At 67.8% G+C, this 17,730-nt stretch overlaps 2 protein-coding genes across 6 annotated transcripts in view; one reads left to right on the forward strand and one right to left on the reverse strand.

Moving 5' to 3' along the window:
* The window catches only part of KCNAB2 (potassium voltage-gated channel subfamily A regulatory beta subunit 2), an 85,815-nt gene extending 82,541 nt beyond the window's left edge, over nt 1-3,274 (forward strand). For 4 of the 5 annotated variants that reach the window (XM_062190339.1, XM_062190341.1, XM_062190340.1 and 1 more), the window contains one exon: nt 517-3,274. In XM_062190339.1, coding sequence (XP_062046323.1) covers nt 517-606 — 90 coding nt within the window. In that variant the 3' untranslated portion in view covers nt 607-3,274. The remainder of the gene's footprint in view (nt 1-516) is intronic. The other variant, XR_009865888.1, reaches the window with a different exon arrangement.
* A 2,918-nt stretch (nt 3,275-6,192) lies between these two features.
* The window catches only part of CHD5 (chromodomain helicase DNA binding protein 5), a 50,645-nt gene continuing 39,107 nt past the window's right edge, over nt 6,193-17,730 (reverse strand). The window contains exons 23-42 of the mRNA XM_062193077.1: nt 17,204-17,435; nt 16,950-17,060; nt 16,620-16,792; nt 15,873-16,047; nt 14,796-14,888; nt 14,586-14,674; nt 14,279-14,412; nt 13,854-13,998; nt 13,468-13,627; nt 11,821-11,900; nt 11,531-11,663; nt 10,199-10,288; nt 9,539-9,676; nt 9,246-9,354; nt 8,750-8,882; nt 8,225-8,420; nt 7,400-7,563; nt 7,168-7,282; nt 7,009-7,062; nt 6,193-6,561 (exon numbers count right to left, since the gene is read on the reverse strand). Coding sequence (XP_062049061.1) covers nt 7,055-7,062; nt 7,168-7,282; nt 7,400-7,563; nt 8,225-8,420; nt 8,750-8,882; nt 9,246-9,354; nt 9,539-9,676; nt 10,199-10,288; nt 11,531-11,663; nt 11,821-11,900; nt 13,468-13,627; nt 13,854-13,998; nt 14,279-14,412; nt 14,586-14,674; nt 14,796-14,888; nt 15,873-16,047; nt 16,620-16,792; nt 16,950-17,060; nt 17,204-17,435 — 2,478 coding nt within the window. The 3' untranslated portion in view covers nt 6,193-6,561; nt 7,009-7,054. The remainder of the gene's footprint in view (nt 6,562-7,008; nt 7,063-7,167; nt 7,283-7,399; nt 7,564-8,224; nt 8,421-8,749; nt 8,883-9,245; nt 9,355-9,538; nt 9,677-10,198; nt 10,289-11,530; nt 11,664-11,820; nt 11,901-13,467; nt 13,628-13,853; nt 13,999-14,278; nt 14,413-14,585; nt 14,675-14,795; nt 14,889-15,872; nt 16,048-16,619; nt 16,793-16,949; nt 17,061-17,203; nt 17,436-17,730) is intronic.

Raw genomic sequence — 17,730 nt, forward strand, 5'->3', positions numbered from 1 at the left:
CGGAGCTTCTCTCTGGCAGCTCGGTGGGGAGGCTGGGGGAAGAGAGGCCTGGTGGGAAGTGATATCGCCCCTGGGGGAGAGATGGTCACGGAGCTGGGATGGGAGCCATGGGTGGATCCTGGGTGCTTGGGAGGGGGGCTGTGGGACTGGGGGGTGAGAGCAAGCATCCGATGATGGCCCGGGGTTGTCACCTGGAAGGCTGGTGTTGCCGGCTGTTGAGGCAGGGACAGCTGGGAGAAGGCAGTTGGAAGTCAGGCCCTGGAATCTGCATGTTGTGCCACCATCACCACCCTTCTGGAAGGTTCTACAGCTGCCTGGAGTTTGAAGGGGAGAATAGAACCCCACATATGCTTCCTGTCTGCCCCAAACCTTTGAAACAAGGAAGCCACGTGGACTCTGCTTCCAGTGGGGCCGGGGTGTGACAGGGTGTGGCCCAGCCAGGCCAGCGGGATGCTGGGAAGAGCTGCCCACTGGGTCCTGGGGGCGGGTTCTGAGAGCCTTTCTGTTTGCATGCAGGTCCTCCCAAAACTGTCCTCTTCCATCACCCACGAGATCGATAGTATTTTGGGCAATAAACCCTACAGCAAAAAGGACTACAGGTCCTAAGCGGCGCCCACCCGCCTGCTGGACAGTGTCCGTGCCCCTCCTAGTCTCTGTCCACTCGCTTACGCTGTCCTGAAGCCAAGTGCAGAGTGTGGTTTGCATCCGGAGAAAACACCACGCCACGTCGTCATCAGGAACCACTCTCCAGAGTCGCCGCAGACACCACCCACCGCTCCGCCGGCCCGCGTGGGGTCGGTGCCGGGAGACAGCCGTTCCACAGGGCGTCCAGGGCTCCCGCCCGCACCTGGCGCCTCTGCTCATCCTCCAAGAAGAAGCCACCCAGTTCTCTCCCAGCCACAGCCCTTCACGGACACTCCCCAAGTCATGGCCAGGCCAAGACCTGCTGGGGTCCTCGGGGCAGGCAGGGCTGGCCTCTCCTCTGCCGAGAGCCCCCGCCTGGAAACAGGGGTCTGGCGCTTCCTGGGGCCGCCTCTGCCAGGGTCCTGGCCGCTGGGGCAGGGCAGGGCCACTCATCCCCCCACTTTCCAAGGGCTTCTGGTGCTTTCCGCTGGGCCTGACCTCAGATTTCTCCCCCCACCCTTCCCTGCCGCTAGCTGCTCCACATAGAGCCGGCCCTTGGCCCCCACCCCACCCTTGCTGGCCGGGACCAGGGACCCAGGGTGATTGGCCGGCAGCACAGGAGCCACAACACGTGTGGGGCTCTGGTTTCCAGCCCAATGCCACATCGTCTCTCTCCATCTCCCGACACACATCCATGGAGACCCCCGCGTGCTTAGGAGGGTTCTCGGATCCCTTAGCAGGGGCCTGGTAGAGTGGGCCCCCAAAGGCCCTGAGGCTGCTGACCACATGGTGGGAAGTGGCAGAAGGCAGGGCCCCCACGCGCACAAGGCCAAGTTCCTCGTGGCTGGTGAACACCCTCTACACACCCCCACCCCAGGCTCTACTGTGCGCCGGGGTCTGGGTGTGGGCTCCAGGGAGGACCCCTCAGTAAGGGAGGGTCCCTGGGGTCCTCCATGCTGCTGTACCCCCAGCAGCAGCCCCACAGTGCAGGAAAAGGCCCAGGGAGTCTCTGGAGAGATGCCGGCACTGGTCATCCCCCTGGCCACACCTGCACCCCGGCCTACAGACAGGAGCAGGGTTGGGGCAGGAAGGGCAGAGGGTCCACCAGAGCTGGGACGCTGATGCCAGGAAGTCTGCAGGCTTGCCCAGCCCTGAGGTCCCGAGTCCCAGCGTTTGCAGCACCCTGAGCTAGCTGTGCCTCCAGCCCTCACGGCACACCCCCAGGCCAGGCACACCTGCTCCAGCCCTCACGGCACACCCCCAGGCCAGGCACACCTGCTCCAGCCCTCACGGCACACCCCCAGGCCAGGCATACCTGCTCCAGCCCTCACGGCACACCCCCGGGCCAGGCACACCTGCTCCAGCCCTCACGGCACACCCCCGGGCCAGGCACACCTGCTCCTGCCCTCACGGCACACCCCCAGGGCAGGCACACCTGCTCCTGCCCTCACGGCACACCCCCGGGCCAGGCACACCTGCTCCTGCCCTCACGGCACACCCCCGGGTCAGGCACACCTGCTCCTGCTTGGCCCTTAGAAGCTGCTGTTCTGAGAAGGCCCCTCCCTGGGCTTGCTGCCCGGTCCTGGCCCTGACTGGGGCCTGGGAACTTGGCCATGGGGGAGGCAGGGGAAGAGAGGAGTGGGGGGACTTGGCTTCCTCCACTCCTTCCACCTGGGGGCCTACCCTGGAGTCTGGACCCCTACCCCTCCCCATGGACCAGGCCCCAGGTCTCCATCGAGGCCTGTGACAAGCATCGCTGGAAGCCAGCTGGGGGTGTGGGGAGGGGCAGCATCCCTCCCAGTGGAGGCCCAGCCTGCGGTGTGGACAGGCAGGCCAGAAGGGCCACAGGGCCCACCCCCGCTGGCAGGGAGCATGGCTGGGCCCTCCACACTGCCAGCCCCTGGTCCCGCCCATTGGAAGATGGACCAGGGAATGTGGTGGTGCCTAGGTCGAGGCTGGGGCTCCCCCAGGGCCACGCCCAGTAAAGCTGAGTTCCCGTTGGCTGCGTGTGGGCCCCTGGGGAGCCACAGCCACGGTCTAGGCACCCGGGCAGCCGCCAGGCCGGCACTTGCACGCGCCTCTTTCTTCCATTTTCTCCATGGCTGGGGTGCTGCTCCCCCCGACCTCACAGCGGGGTGGCTGGGGAGGGACGGAGTGGGCCCAGGAGGGACCGGACCAAGGACAGAGAGCCAGAAACGCAGGAGCCGGCTCCTGTTCTCCAAGGCCCGGCACAGGCCTGGGACGCCAGGTCTCCCCCTCGCAGCCACCCTGTGGGCCCCACCACCCGCCACCCTCACCTTGCAGCCCAGTGTGTCCCGGCCAGTCCCCCTCCAGGGGTGCTCCACGTAGGAGGCGGCCCGGGCAGGCGGTGAGGCAGGGTCTCCCGCCCTGCTGCCATGCAGAGCCCCCACGGTTGCTCATCGCAGCCCCTTGGTCAGGTCCAAGGTCCTGAGGAAGGGCGGGGCGCCCTCCCCTCTGTCCTCATCCAGCCGTGTGAATAATGTGCTCTCTGCCCCCTTTTTTAACGACTGTGGCCCCCAGCTCACCGCACCCCCACTAGGCAGAGACCTCCAGACGCCTCGAGCTTCCACGCGAGACTCAAGACAGAGACGCCGCGCCGCGCCGGTGGAATGACACAATAAACCCGAGCCCGTCACTCTCTCGCTTCCACTGTTGTCATTTCCTGGGGTCAGCACTGCTCCCGGGGACAGCAAGACCCCCACCCACGGGGACCCGAGGACTGGGGCCTCCCGATCCCCATGGCCAGGAGCAGGTTAGAGGCAAAGGGCCTGAGCAGGCAGTACTGGGTGGTCAGACACGCCCCCCGCCCCTCCCAGGGCCACCTCCCCTGCTGTACTCAGGGGACCCCGCCAGCTGCTGTTCCCATGGTGACAGGCGTTAAGGTCTGGGGGGCACCGTGTGCTGTCAATTGTGGGTGCTGTGGGAGGGGCACCACCCCAGCTCCTCCCCCCAGGGGACCTCCCCAGGTGCAAGGCAGCCACACCTCCACCCCCATCCCTGCTCCCAGCGGTGAGTGGAAGACCACGGAGTCAATCCTTTCCCAAAGGATTTATTAAAACACAGAAAACCAAAACATACACACAGAGTACAAAGGAAAGGTGATTGTGTTGGCTGTGGTCTCCGGGTCACGACTCCGGGGAGCTCCGCTTCCATAGCTCCGCCCTGCTCCTGCGGGGACCCCGCCCAGAGCGCCCCAGCCCAGGCCCCCTCCCCTCCCTGGGGCGGGGCGGGGTCTGCTACCGCCACACACAGACCCCGCCCCCTCGTCAGTGCTTGGGGGCGAGCGAGGAGCGGTGGCAGTGGGTTCAGGACACACACACACACCCAGTGGGCCCTTCCTGGGTTATCGCACCTAAAAAAATACTTTGTTTAAAAAAAAAAAATCTGAAAATTAAGGAGAAAAAAACCCATAAACACAACACCGCCAGTGACTTTGGGCTGATCCGTGCCACAACCTGTAATCTTCCCAGACGTCGGGGTGGGGGGGACAGGGCGGGGGCCTCCACTGCTGTTGTGCCCTGCACAGGAGAGCCCTGGGGGCAGCGTCCACCCCGGCCCTGGCCAGGCCACCAAGGACGGTGAGGCCTGTCAGCCTCCCCCAGCGGAGCCCCCCCCCGCCCCCACCGCACCCAAAGCTCCGCGGGACCCACACTTGCCTGATTTCCAGGGGCTGCTGTCTCCCAGGTCCCCAAGGCCCCCTACAGCCCCCACAGGTCCCCAAAGCAAAATAGGGCCAAGCCTTGGTCAACCCCTGGTGTAGGCGGGGCCACCCGGGAAGGAAGCCCTAACAGGCAGGGGTCCTTGGTGATGCCCAGGCCCACCTCTGGGAGCAGCCACACGTGCAGCCCACTGGGCTCCAGGAGACACACCCACATCGTGGCAGGTGCATGCGAGGGGCTTCCCAGCCAAACCCCTGTCCCCTGAGAGCCTTTCGAGACCTTTGGCCAAGGCCCCACATGGCCCTGGTTTAAACAGCGACAGGGTAAACCCAAATGCCACGACCGGCACCTGGGGAGTCAGAGGACCTGGTTCCAGACCTCACAGAAGACGCCCAGGTCACAGACCCCAGCCCCGCCCCGCCCCTGCTGCTGGCAGCAGATAACTGAGAAACCAAGAAGAAAACACCCTTCAGAGCCTGTCTCCACAGTCAACCAGAATCCCGCTACCCAGCCCGCGAGGCCTGAAGGTGCTGGGGCCTGGCCAGCAGGGGGCGCCTCCAGCCCAGAGGCTGGAAAGGGAGGGAGGGGCAGCCGGCTCCCAGGAAGAGCAGGGGCCTTGGGGTGGAGGGGGGGAGACACAGGCTCCTGCCCACCTGCAGTGCGGGCGGGCACTGCTTCCAACCGGGACAGCCCAAGGCTGCCGGCCAGCCAGCTTGCGGGGAGCAGAGCGTGACAAGCCAGGCCGGGGGATGCGCGCACCGTGGTCACCTTGGCGTGGCACTGACCAGGCAAGCACAACACACCACAGAGGTGGTGCCAGATGAACCCCACGGGCCTGGCGTGACCCCCAACCCCACGTGGGGCAGGAGCAGCCCCTCCACCTCCAGGGACCACCACCATGTCAGGGCCGTGGAGGCTGTGTGCGGAGCCCGGGTGGAAGGGGCTTCGAGGGGTCAGAGAAAGCACAGCACACACAGGGCCGGCTGGGGCTCCAGGAGGGCCAGTTGCCCGGGTGCCCACAAGACCAGCCAGTGAGTCCTGCCCGGTCCAGCCCCCTGTGTCCTGCACACCTCTTCCCCCGCCTGGGCCCCCAGGCCCAGCCTGCCCCCCACCCACTGCACCCACAGACAAGGCTGGAGAGAGGCTCCGCCCCAGCCACGCCCAGGGCTCTCTGCCCCAACCTGGTGTACAGGGTTCCCAGTGCACAGGGCTGGGGTGGGGCGGGGCGGGGGAGGAGAGAGGAGATTCAGCAGATGGTCCCCGACTCCGGGTGCTCACAGCAGCAAACAAAGCAGGAAGCACCGGGGGCTTTGGCTGGGTGGGGTCTGCGGCCATCAGGTAAAGCCCCTGCCCTAAGCGGAGCAACCCTCTCTCCCAGAGAACACGGCGAAGGCAGCCAAGTGCCGGGACCAGGGCCTCTCCAGGGAAAAGGGGGCAGGGGTGTGTCCCGGCCTCAGCAGCCCAGGAGACAGCGCCCAGGGAGGTCTGAACCCAGAGGGGAGGGCAGGCCTCCCAGGGCACAGGGCAGGCCACGCTCTCCCGGGCCACCCCAGAGCCACCTCGGAGCTATCGCCTGCCCGCCCATCACCATGCCTCCAGCCCACTGCAAGGCCCAAACCCCTTCCTGCAGGGCTCTAAGCTGAGGCAGGCTCCCGCCCCCACAGGAGCACACGCTGCAGCCTGCGCCGCACACCCGGGGCCTCCAACTGGGCCAGGGACACCTGCTGACAGAAGAGCCCCCCCCCCCCAAAGACACAGCACATACCGGGTGGGCTCAAGCCATGCCAGGACCCGACCCACCCAGGCCCCGGGCAGAAGCACGAGAGGCAGGCAGGACGGGGGGGGGGGGCACACTGAGGGCTGCACCCTCCCCAGCTGGGCTGAGTTCGCAGGCGGCCCCGGGGGGCCCCCAGGGAGCTTCCCCGGGGGTCCGGAGCCCACTGACAAGGAGCTGTGCGTGCTGTGGTCTGCATCTGCTGGACGCCACCCACGTCACCCAACTTTGGACCAAGACAAACGCGTTCCAGTCTTCAATAGGAAAGTGCAGAAGACAGACAAATAAATGAAATCTCTAGGAAGCCGACCCGGAAAAGGTGGCCGAGGGGCGCGTCCAGCGTGGCTGTGGCGTGGCGTGGCGTGGAAGAACACTTGAATCAAGACGAGGTGGCACTTCTGGACTCTGGCCCCGCCAGGCTGGGTCCCATCCGAGTGACGGCCTTGCTCGGCTCCCCTTTGGGTCCCAAGGTGGCCCGGGCTCCTAAAAAGGCAGTAGCTTTTCTCTCCCGTGGGGGTCGGGCAGGGGGCCCGGCAGGCCTGGCTGCAAGAGGCAGACGGGGGTGGGGGGCCCACGCCGGCGCTCAGGGTGCACAGGCTCCCGGTGACAGCCACGCCCACTGTCGCCCACCCGAGTGCCCAACAGCACCCCAGGAAGAGGCATCCACGGGCAGCCAGCTTGGAAGCCCCTCGGGCACCTGTACCCACCCCCAACAACAGTGCTCACGAGGACCGGGCAGGTTCTCCTAGCCAGTGACACCCCAGAAACCCTCAGCCACCTCCTGGGGAGGGGTGGGCAGTGGAGGCTGGACAGGGCTCCCGCCTGGGCACACCCCACGTCTTTGGGGGGGCTCCAGTCCAGTGGCTCCGGGGCGGGCGTGGGGACAAGACCTGCCAGGCAGGATGGCGGCACACGCAGCAGCAGCCTCACCTCAGCTGGAAAGGAGTGCGGCAACAGAGGGGAGTCGCGGGGACGGCTAGATATCTGCCGGGAGAAAGAGGGGCGCGGCTGGCCTGGCGGCGGGGCAGCGGGCAGGCCGGGCCGGCGGGCCCCGCGGTGCATGCTGCCCGGGAGTGGACGGGCACCTACCGGTCACATAGGGCCCCAGGGGCATCTGGTTGTAGTTGACAATCCCTCCCGGTCCAGGGCCCCGGAAGTTGGGCCCAAAGTTGTTGTTGTACATCTGGGAGGAGCCGAAGGCACCCTGGGGGCAAGGACGCAGGTTGACAGGCGCTGACCCCGCCCCGCCCCCCAGCACCCCCCCAGGGACACCCCGAGGCCGGCGGCGGCCCGGGGCCCAGGGCGCACCGCAGGACCTGACCTGCTGGATGGTGGGGTCCCCGGCACGGTTGGTCAGGCGGCTCAGGATGCTGCGCTCCGACATCTGCAGGCGGGCGGCCACCGGCGGGATGCGGGACAGCATGGAGGGCAGGCGCGTCACGTCGGCCTTCATGTCACTCAGCAGCTCCTCCAGCTGGTTCAGGACTGCGGGGCGGGCGGGGCCTTCAGCCCGGCCACTGGGTGCCCACGAGGCAGCACTGACGGCCCCAGCAACTCGGCTCCCAGCCCCGACTGGGAGACCCGGGCTGCCGCCCCAGCTTCCAGCTCGGGGCCCAGGCTCGTTCACGCGCACTCTTCTCTCTCCCCTCCTACCTCTGCCTCTCAAATAAATATTTCAGTTTCATCGAGAGAACTTAGTTTACAAAAATAAAGGCTGTGGGGTAGGAGGACAGAGGGCCGCAGGGCAGGGGTAGGGGCTTCGCTGCACTCCCAGAAGCTGACACCAGGGGGCGCTGCACAGAGCAGCGGGCTGCTGGGGTGCTGCTGCTTATTCACTAGGGGGCTTTGCTGCACTCCCAGAAGCTGACACCAGGGGGCGCTCCACAGAGCAGCAGACAGCAAGGTTCTCCCAAGCACTCCTCCCAGGGGCCCCTCCGGGCTGGCAGAAGCTCTGACCCAACACTAGGCTTCCCTCCTCAGAGCCCATCCCCCACCACCACCGGGAGGTCCTCGGCCCAGCCCACCACTGCGGCTGGAGGCGGGTTCCCAGACAGCTCTGGTCTCCCCGCCCAGTGTCACTGCGCCACCTAGCCTTGCGCCAGGGCCTGCCTCGGTCTCCCAGGACGGCCTGTGCCCAGTCACGCACCCTTGTGCAGGACGGCGTTGGCAGGCTTGTTCCCGGCCAGGGACTCCTTGGACAGGTGCTGGTGGCTCTCGGCAAGGCACTCCACCTCGGCCAGGCGGGCGTTGAGGGCCATGGCGGGGTGGTTGGGGTCCTGGGTCATGTTGAGGTACGCGGCCCTCCGGAGCTGCTCCTCGATGACCAGCGCCTGTTCCAGCAGCTGCGGGGGTGGGGGTGCGCGTGGGCGGCCCGGGCAGCGCTGCCCCGCCTCCACCAGCAGAGGGGCGGGCGGAGGGCAGACCCCCCCAGCTCCCCTCAATCTCCCGCAGGTTTCCCCGGGCTGGGTCCTCTGCACCCCGTGACCCCAGGATGGGGACACCCAGCACGGCCCGGCCCAGAGCGAGCGTGCCGCCAGCCTGTTGACTGACCAACCGACCGGCTCCCGGTGCTGTCCAGGCCCTGGCGTAAGTGGAGGGGTCGCTGCCCCAGGTCCTCCGGGAGCTCCCGCTGCCCGCCCCACCCCCGCCTCCGGCACCCACGAGGGCTGACCTTGAACCTGCGGGCCAGGAACTTGTTCTTCATCTCCAGGTAGTTGCCCTTGTGGACCTCGGACTTGAAGGGCTCGTTGAGGATCATGTACCGGGGGTCATTCTGGATGTCTTGCCAACGGGCGTAGCCGTGCCTGGGCAGGCGTGGTCAAGGGCAAACGTGGTGGCTGGAGCAGACTGGGGACCCCAGGGCCGGCTTCCGGGCTGTGCGCGCCCAGGCAAGTCTACCCTCGGCGGCCAGGCGGGCACACTGGGCCAGTAGATGCTGGCAGGGCCCCCCCAGCACCACTGTCACCCCCGTCCCCCGGGGATGGACGCGTTCAAGCCCTAACCCGTGAGCGTGACCCAGTGGACACAGTGGACCTGGGTGTCCTTATAAGGGAGCCACCCAGAGAAGCGACAAGGGGACAACAGACGCAGGGGGCGTGGTCTCGCTGCAAGAGGCGGCGGGAGGGTTCCCCCCAAGGTCCCGCGAGAACGGCAGGGGCCAAGGATACGTCACGATGCCGGCCAGCAGCCAGTAGTCATGGCGCCGGTGCCAGATGTCGTAGGGTTTCCCCGAAGACACGGCGGCGCGCTCCTCGTTCTGCCACAGCGTGTGCAGCTCTGGGGAGGGGGCCGAGTGAGCGGAAGGAGCGGCGCCCCCCGCTCTCCCCTCTGCCTCGCTGCCCGCCATGGCCGCCCCCTCGGAGGTTCCCTGTTCCAGCACTGACTCCCAGCACCCACTCACGCTCTAGTATAAAATAAGCCCCTGCCCAGCCTCCTGGGACCCCCCAGCCCCGCCCCGTACCCGTGAAGCCGCCGTCCGCAATGTTGAACATGAACTTGAACTTCCCACTCTTGTCCTCCTTCTTCCCCTCCTCCTCGTCCTCTCTGTCCCCGTTTTGCTGCGTTTCGCTGGGCTCCTTCTCCTCAGCCTTGGTGCCATCTGTGGGGGCACAGGGCCCATCCAAGCTCCCGCCCAGAAGGCACTGCCCGGGGGCCTCTGTCTACCAAGTGCTGGGGACCCAAGGCCCGCGGGAAGCACACGGAGCTCCCGTGGAGCAGGACTCTGGCACACCCACAGCCCCCGCCCTCCTGGCTCCAGGCCCACGTGCCCTGCCCCCACCACAGGAAGAGCAGCTGGGAGCAGGGCAGGACCCGGGTCCAAGGACGACAGAGCTCCTCGAAGTCTGGGCGGAAGGCAGATGTTCCAGAACATTCTAGAGCCCAGAGGCATGAAAAGCTTCTGGCTGACCCCCCAAACCCTCCAGGCCAGCTCTCCGCCCGCTCCCGGTGGCTGGGCGGGGAAATCCGTCCCCTAGAGGGTGGGCGTCGCCGAGCTCTGAGGGCTGGCATCCGGGCTCCCACCTGCCAGCTCCAGTCAGGGCGTGGGGCCAACAGGGCACAGGTGCAGGTGGCCCCGTCAGGGACCAAGCGAGGCGAGGCGGAGCGCGGAAAAGTGTCAAACCTGGCCTGAAGTCGCTGCTGTCCCCTCTGCTGTGACCCAGGCTTAGCTCCAGCCTGTCCAGGGCCTTCTCCTTGTCAGGAAGCACTTCCTCTGTGAGACGGAAGGGGCGGGGGTGGGGAGGCAGAGGGTCCTGGGCCAGCCGCTGGCTGCCCACACAAGGACCCTACCAGTCATGCAACGGGTGCCCTCAAAGAAAGCGCCTCTGGGGGCGGGGCCGGGCGAACCCCTCCCCCAGGCCCCTCGGGCAGTGGCCCATCGCCCACTACAAGGACAAGGACTGGCGATGCCACCAACCTCACCAGCCGTCATGGACTGGAACCGCCTGCAGCGCCCAGCCATGCTGGGCGAGGTGCAGCGCACCCAGAAGGCACCCGAGGGCGCTCACGAGCAGGCCAGGACATCGTCAAGGAACGAAGGGGATGTAAAGTCGGCCAGGCACCAGCTGCCACGGCGTGGGCCCAGGCAGCGGCTGTGGGACACCAGGCACCAGCTGCCATGGCGTGGGCCCAGGCAGCGGCTGTGGGACACCAGGAAGAGGCTTGGAGGGCCCGGGACCGGGGGCTCCTGGCTCAACACACGGAGGACAGAGGTGGCCTCGCGCCGGGAGGGTTTAGAATTGCGCTCACGGCCCCCAAGCGTGGTGGGCTCTGGGAAAGAGGAGTCCTCCTGCCGTGGAGACCACGGAGACCTGGGGGCAGCAGAGAGGCCTCGGGGCTCGGGGCTCAGGGCTCGAAGGCTCGAGGGCTCGGGGCTCTGCCACCCATGTGGGAGACCAGGAGTCCGGGCTCCGGCGCAGCCTGGCCCAGCCCTGGCCGTGGTGGGCATTTGGGGAGTGAACCAGAGCATGGCAGATCTGTCTCTCTCTCTCTGCATCTCTCAAATAAATCAGTAAAGAATTTTTGAGTACTTTACAGGGAGTCTGCAGGACAAACAAAATCATCGCTCAAGTTTTGTCACCACCGAAGACAGAGGTAACACCCGAAAGTCAGTCTTTCAGTGTTAGAATTCTACAGAAAGATTCCCTGCAAAGGAGCCGGAGCTACACGGCAGCAGCCTGGTCGGCAGCACAGGCATTCCGCAGTACGGCAGGAACAGTATCTTAACCCGCGAGGGAGAACTCCACCGGGTTAACGCCCTGGCCTGAGGCACCAGCATCCCATGTGGACGCCGGTTCTGGTCCCGGCTGCTCCACTTCCGGTCCAGCTCTCTCTGCTATGGCCTGGGAACGCAGTAGAAGATGGCCCAAGCCCTTGGGCCCCTGCACTCACGTGGGAGACCTGGAAGAAGCTCCTGACTTCCAGCGTGAGGGCGCAGGCCTGGGGGAGGCCCTACCTTTCGGCAGCTGCTCCGGGGAGGGCTGGGCCTTCTCCGTCTCTTCTGGCCGCTCCTCCCGGGCTCTCTCCTTGCTGTCCGAGCCCTCGTGCTTGTCCTCACTCTCCGCTCTGTCCAGGGCAGTTGGCAGGGCCTAGGGAGGGCAGGCTGGGGAGCTGCAGGACCAGGGCCCTCCCGGGAGTGGGCTGGGGACCCCACGCCCTGGCCTCCCACCCTTGTCCACGAAGCCTAGGACACAGACCCAGCTGCGCCTCACCCTTGCACAGCTCTGGCCCCAGCACCTCCCGTACCTGGGCTTCCAGGGGCTTCTTTGGCTTCTGCACCCCCAGCTCTTTCTCATCCACGTAGCCCAGCGGGGCTTCCATTTTGTCTGAAGGATTCAGGAGAGAGGTCAGACAGGTGGCTCAGGAGGGGGGAGGGGGCAGGGGGCAGGGGGCAGGGCAGGGGTTGGGGTTGGGCTTCCCAGGAGAGGGAGGGTTCGGCCCTCAGGAGGCCAGGTGGCAATGCGCAGGAGCCCCAGGTATGTCAGTCGGGCCAGCCCGACTCAGGGCTTCCCCTGCCGGGCTGGGAGCCAGGACAGTGGGCTGCTCCCAGCTCTCAGCCTGGTGAGTGGCCTGTGCCCTGGCTCCGGTCACACTGAGCAAAGCTTGGGGCTCCAGGAAGCCCTGGGAGGTGGGCGCCATGACAGCCCATGTCACAGATGGGAAAACACGGGGCTAAGGGACTGCCCGAGGTCACACACGGAGTTCAGGGCCCAGCCAGGACCACTTCCAAAGGGCGCGCTTGTGCCGAGGGGCAGGACGGGCCTCCAGGGCCTCCCTGTGCCTCCCCTGTGGCCTGGGCATGGGTGTGTCTGCCCCGGGCCTGGGGGCCCGACTGAGGGAAGAGGCTCTGTCCAACTAAATACCTGGAGATGAATAATCTGATTAAAAACGGGCAAAGGCTCCAGAGACGCTGCGTCCAGGGAGACACGCAAACAGAGAGGCACACGAGAAGCTGCTCGGTACCCACAGCAACAGGAAAACCAAACCCAAGCACGCTGCACAGCCACCAGGACACTGGGATCCACAGCCAGGGAGCAGGGCCCGGCGCACTGTGCAGCCGGTCAAGCCACCGCCCGAGACATCGGCAACCAGCGCCGGCGGCTCCGCTTCCGACCCAGCTCCCTGCTAACGTGCCTGGGAAGGCACCAGAGGATGCCTCCTACGTGGGAGACCTGGTGGAGCTCCTGCCTCCTGGCTCCCACCTGGCCCAGACACGGCTGTCGCGGCCATTTGGGAAATGAACCGGCGGATGAACATCTCTCTCTCTCTCTCCCTCTCTCTCTCTCTCTGCCTTCTGAGTAAATAAACGCTTTTTATAAAAAGCCCAGGTGGCGACGGCGATTTGAAGACGCTGGAACTCTGACCCAGGCCTGCCACACTCCTCAGAAGGTCGAACAGCGACCCCGGGACCCGGGAATTCCGTTTCCAGGTCTGTACCCAAGAGAACTGGGAATACGACCACACACCCAACAGACGCGCGTCTTCATCCCACGATTCAGAATCGCCAGCAGACAACCCAAACCCACCCGCGGACGGACGAGGAAGCAGACCCAGCCTCGCAGGGTGGACCGGGCCGAGCCCTGAACACAGCACTGGGAGACCAACCCGACACAGAAGGCTGCAGCTGCCGACTGCACCTACGGGAGACGTCCGGCCGGGCAAATGCACGGGAGGGAGGCGGCGGGCTGGCCTGGGTGGGTGGGAACCCAGCAGTGGTCACAGGAGCACGGCCCCAAGGAGGCACTGGGCAGCACTGGCCGTGCACCTGCGAGCTGTAACGAGCAGCTCTCCCTCGGTGCAGGCTCCTTGAGGGCTGAGGCCGGCCTTTGTGGGGAAGGGAGGGGACTGGGGTTCACGGCCCTGCCCGGACCCAGGGTACCCCAGGCCCCAGACCTGGCAGGCTGAGCGGGGCCGGCGGGAGGTGCGCGGGGCTGGCGGGCACCGGCGTGTTGGGCTCAGAGGAGATGACCTCAGCGGGCTTCTTGCCCTCGGGCCCATCGGGGACCAGGTCAGGGGTGCTGTACTTCCCGTTGACGTGCTCGAACTCCTGGACCTGGAGGGCAGCCACGAGGGGGGTGCGATCAGTGCTGAGGGCCGCGGCATCGCCAGAGGCAGGCCAAGCCACACACTGCCCTCCCCAGCCGGCCCCGTGTGTCCCCTGCCCTGTGCCCCAGCGTGTGGCCTCCACCCTGCCCGGGTTGTGACCTGAGCCGAGCGTTTGTCCTCTGACCACTGACCCCAGGGGCGGCCCAGGGCCCGGCCGAGGCTTGCTCACCCACCTTCTTCCTAACCAGCGACATGACCCCGATGCGCGTGAGCACGTGCTGCCTGGAGAGGCCCTCCCGGGGCACGCCGTCCGCGAAGGTCTCCGCCCCGTCGGCCCCCGGCTCACACAGGTGCCGCATGAACAAAGACACATAGGCTCTGGGGGGTGGGGGGGCCGGGGCTCAGGGAACGGGGGCCCAGCAAGGACCCTCCGATGGGCCTCACAGGACCCCCGGGGACCCCTGCCTGGGATCATCAGCCTGCTGGGTCAGGGCCCCGGCAAAGGACAGCGTGGGCACCCCTAGGACTGCCCTCGCCCCGATGGCCCCACGCACGCAGGCCGGTTTGGGCCCCGCCCAGCGCCGGAAGCCCAGTCCAGACCACCAGAGACCCCTCGGGCTGCCCAGCCTCGCCCCGGGACCGCCCACAGCCCCTCTACCTGAACTCCTTCTCGCTCTTCCCCCGCAGGTCGCGCACCAGCCAGTGGGAGTTGAAGGCGTCCTGCGGCGGCATGCCCCAGCGCATGATGGCGTTCAGGAAGGCCTTGCGCTGCCGGGCGTTGAAGCCCAGCACCTGGGCGGGGCGGGGAGCGGGTAAGAGCCCGGATCAGATGGGGGGGGCACGGGACAAGGCCTCACCAGGGGATCCAGGGAGCAGGTCTGCCCCACCCCCGACTCCTGCTTAGCCGATGGCCCCGCCCCGGGCAAGCCCTCCATCTCCCAGGGCAGCAGGGATGCAGGCCCCACCTCGATGTTGCCGCCGACACGAGCCAGCAGAGGTGGCAGGGGCTTGTCCCTGTCGCTCTTGAGCTGCCTCCTGGACTGCCGCCGTCCACCTGGGGGCAGCCGCCACTGCCCTCAGCCGGGGACCGAGGGCTGCCCGAGCCCCCCACCCCGCCAGCACGGCCTCCCTCAGCCGTCCCCAGAGGGACCCCGCAGCGCCCCGCGGACACTCACTCTGGCCCTCCGGCCTCTCCTCGAAGTCCTCGTCCTCGTCCTCGGAGCCGATGGAGTACTCCGACTGGTTGTCCGAGAGCTCATCCTGCCACTCTGCGGAGGCGCGAGCTGTGTGAGCAGAAGCCCACCCGAGCCCTCGCACACTCGGGGCCACACTCGACGGACGGCGACGACAGAGGCCACCGAGCACGCCAACCACCACCGGCCCAGCCTGCGGGGGCCACCGGGGCCCGGCCACCACCCAAGGTCACACACTGGGCTGACGCCCCCTGTGCCCTACCCCACCCCCCGGCCCCCAGCCCCCCACACACCCTGGTCCCCCTGCTCCCAGCCTAGCCCCTGACCCAGCTCCCCTGCACCCTGGTCCCCCTGCCCCCCGCACACCCCTGCCCTCGCACATTCGGGGCCACACTCGACGGACGGCGACGACAGAGGCCACCGAGCACGCCAACCACCACCGGCCCAGCCTGTGGGGGCCACCAGGGCCCGGCCACCACCCAAGGTCACACACTGGGCTGACGCCCCCTGTGCCCTACCCCACCCCCCGGCCCTCAGCCCCCCACACACCCTGGCTCCCGCACACTCCAGCCCCCACGCACCATGGTCCTCCTGCCCCCCGCACACTCCAGCCCCCACGCACCCTGGTCCCCCTGCCCCCATACCCTGGTCCTCCTGCGAGGCCCCCCGCCTGGCCCCCGTACCCTGGTCCCTCGGCCCCCCGCCCCCCGGCCCCCGTACCCTGGTCCCCCAGCCCCCCGCTCGGCCCCCCGCCCGGCCCCCGTACCCTAGTCCTCCTGCCCCCGCCTGGCTCCCCGCCCAGCCCCCATACCCTGGTCCCCCTGCCCCCCTGCCCGGCCCCCCGCCCGGCCCCCACGCACCCTGGTCCCCCTGCCCCCTGTACCCTGGTCCTCCTGCCCCCCGCCCGGCCCCCCGCCCGGCCCCGTACCCTGGTCCTCCTGCCCCCCGCCCGGCCCCGTACCCTGGTCCTCCTGCCCCCCGCCCGGCCCCGTACCCTGGTCCCCCTGCCCCCCGCCGGCCCCGTACCCTGGTCCTCCTGCCCCCCGCCCGGCCCCGTACCCTGGTCCTCCTGCGAGGCGTCGTTGTAGTTGACCTGCTTGCGGATGCGCTTGCCCTTGCCCAGGTTGCGGGCCAGGTCCTCCTGCTGCTGCTCGTAGTGGTGCCGCAGCAGCTTCTCCCAGTAGTCGGGGTCCACGTTCTCCTCCTGCTTGATCACCTCCCGCTCCACCTCCTCCTGGGGCCGCACACAGGCACAGGCGCTTGGCGGGGCGAGGCCAGGGACAAGGCCCGCCTCCTCCAGAGAGCCTTCCCTGATTGCCCCCGGTGCTGCCACAAACATTCGCTGGTGTTGTGCAACCCCTGGGTTACAGAGTTGAACCAGGCCCAGCCCCTGCCCTAGGAGGCTCGAGAGGGGCCGTCCAGAGACCAGGAGCTCACAAGCTCACAGGAAGTGTGGGGTGCAGGGCGATGATTAAGCAGGCGTGTTCTGGAACAAGGGGGCGGGTGAGCGAGGCCAGCTGTGGGCCCTCTGCAGGGCTGGGGAGACCTGAACCCAGACCCCAGGAGGGGGGGGGGGCAGGTCTCTCCACTCCAGGAAGGTTGGCTGGGAGGCCGTGGGGAAGCTGCAGCCAGGAGCCCGGGGCATGCCTGTGGATGACCTAAGGCAGTGGCTGGGCCACGCGGTTATAGCCCCCTTGGCACTGCCTCCACCCCTCCCTCTCCAGTGTGCCTACCTTGAGGCCCTCCCTCTGGGAGGGGCGGGGCCCACAGCAGGAGGGCGGGGCTGAGGCCAGGGTGGGGGCTCACCACGCCGTCCTCCTCGCGCACGACATACTGAGCCACTTTGAAAGAGCTCAGGTACTCGTTCATGTTCTGCAGCTCCGTGTCGTCGGTGGCGTCCTGGTTCCGGTCCAGCAGCTTGGAGATGGCCGCGTCGTCGTAGTGGATCACGCTGCTGTCCTCCACGTCCTTGTTGTCGCCTGGGGGCAGACAGGGTGCGGTGCGGTGCACAGGGGCCCAGTGCCCGGACCGTGACCAGACAGGGGGCGCCGTGCCAACAGCCCCACTCCCCCGCTCCCCCGGAGCAGCCACGGGGTCAGAGGATGAGCGGGGGGCTGGGCTCAGGGGCGCCCCTACCTGGGGGGGTGCTCCCATGCTTTTTCTTGGCGCTGGCGGCCAGGGCCCCGCCCTTGGAGGACTGGAGGTCAGGGATGGGCGTGGCCGGCCTCTGGCCCTGACACATCATGCCTGCAGGGAAGACGCCGGCGCTGGGCAGAGCTCGGGGGCCGCACTCCCCGGCCTCCGGACCCAGGCCGGGCGCCATGGGCCGGCAGGGGGCCCCACGGGCCCCCAGCGCCCCCGCCCCCCCACGCCGCGGCACCGAGGCCCACCCTCCACGTCATCCTTGAACAGCTCCTCCGTGCCGAACTTGAGGATGTCATCCAGCTCCTGCTTGGTCATGGAGCCCGACTTGGAGCCCAGGCCGGGCCGCACCACCAGGTGGGTGAGCATCATCTTCCGCTTGGCCACCTGCGTGATGCGCTCCTCCACCGAGGCCCGCGTCACGAAGCGGTAGATCATCACCTTCTTGTTCTGCCCGATGCGGTGGGCACGGCTGAAGGCCTGCGCGGGGCGGGGCCGGGGGTCACCAGCTGGGCTCCGCCGTGGCGGGGGTCACGCCTGCGACGTCCTGGGCACGCACGTGCCGCGTGAGCACACATGGGGAGCGCGGCACGAGGGTCCGGCCGCCAGGCTGACTCCCTGGCCTCTGTGTGCCCTCTGGGCGCTTCCTCTTCGCTACAGTGGGAGCTGCAGAGTGGGCTGGGCCGCCACTCACCACCAGGGTCCCTCCTGGGGCTGAGACCGCCCAGGCACCACAGAGCAGGGGAAGGCGGGCGGCACGGCCAGCACCCAGCAG

The sequence above is a fragment of the Lepus europaeus genome, chromosome 5 (assembly GCF_033115175.1).
Source record: "Lepus europaeus isolate LE1 chromosome 5, mLepTim1.pri, whole genome shotgun sequence".
NCBI classification, from domain to species: Eukaryota; Metazoa; Chordata; class Mammalia; order Lagomorpha; family Leporidae; genus Lepus; species Lepus europaeus.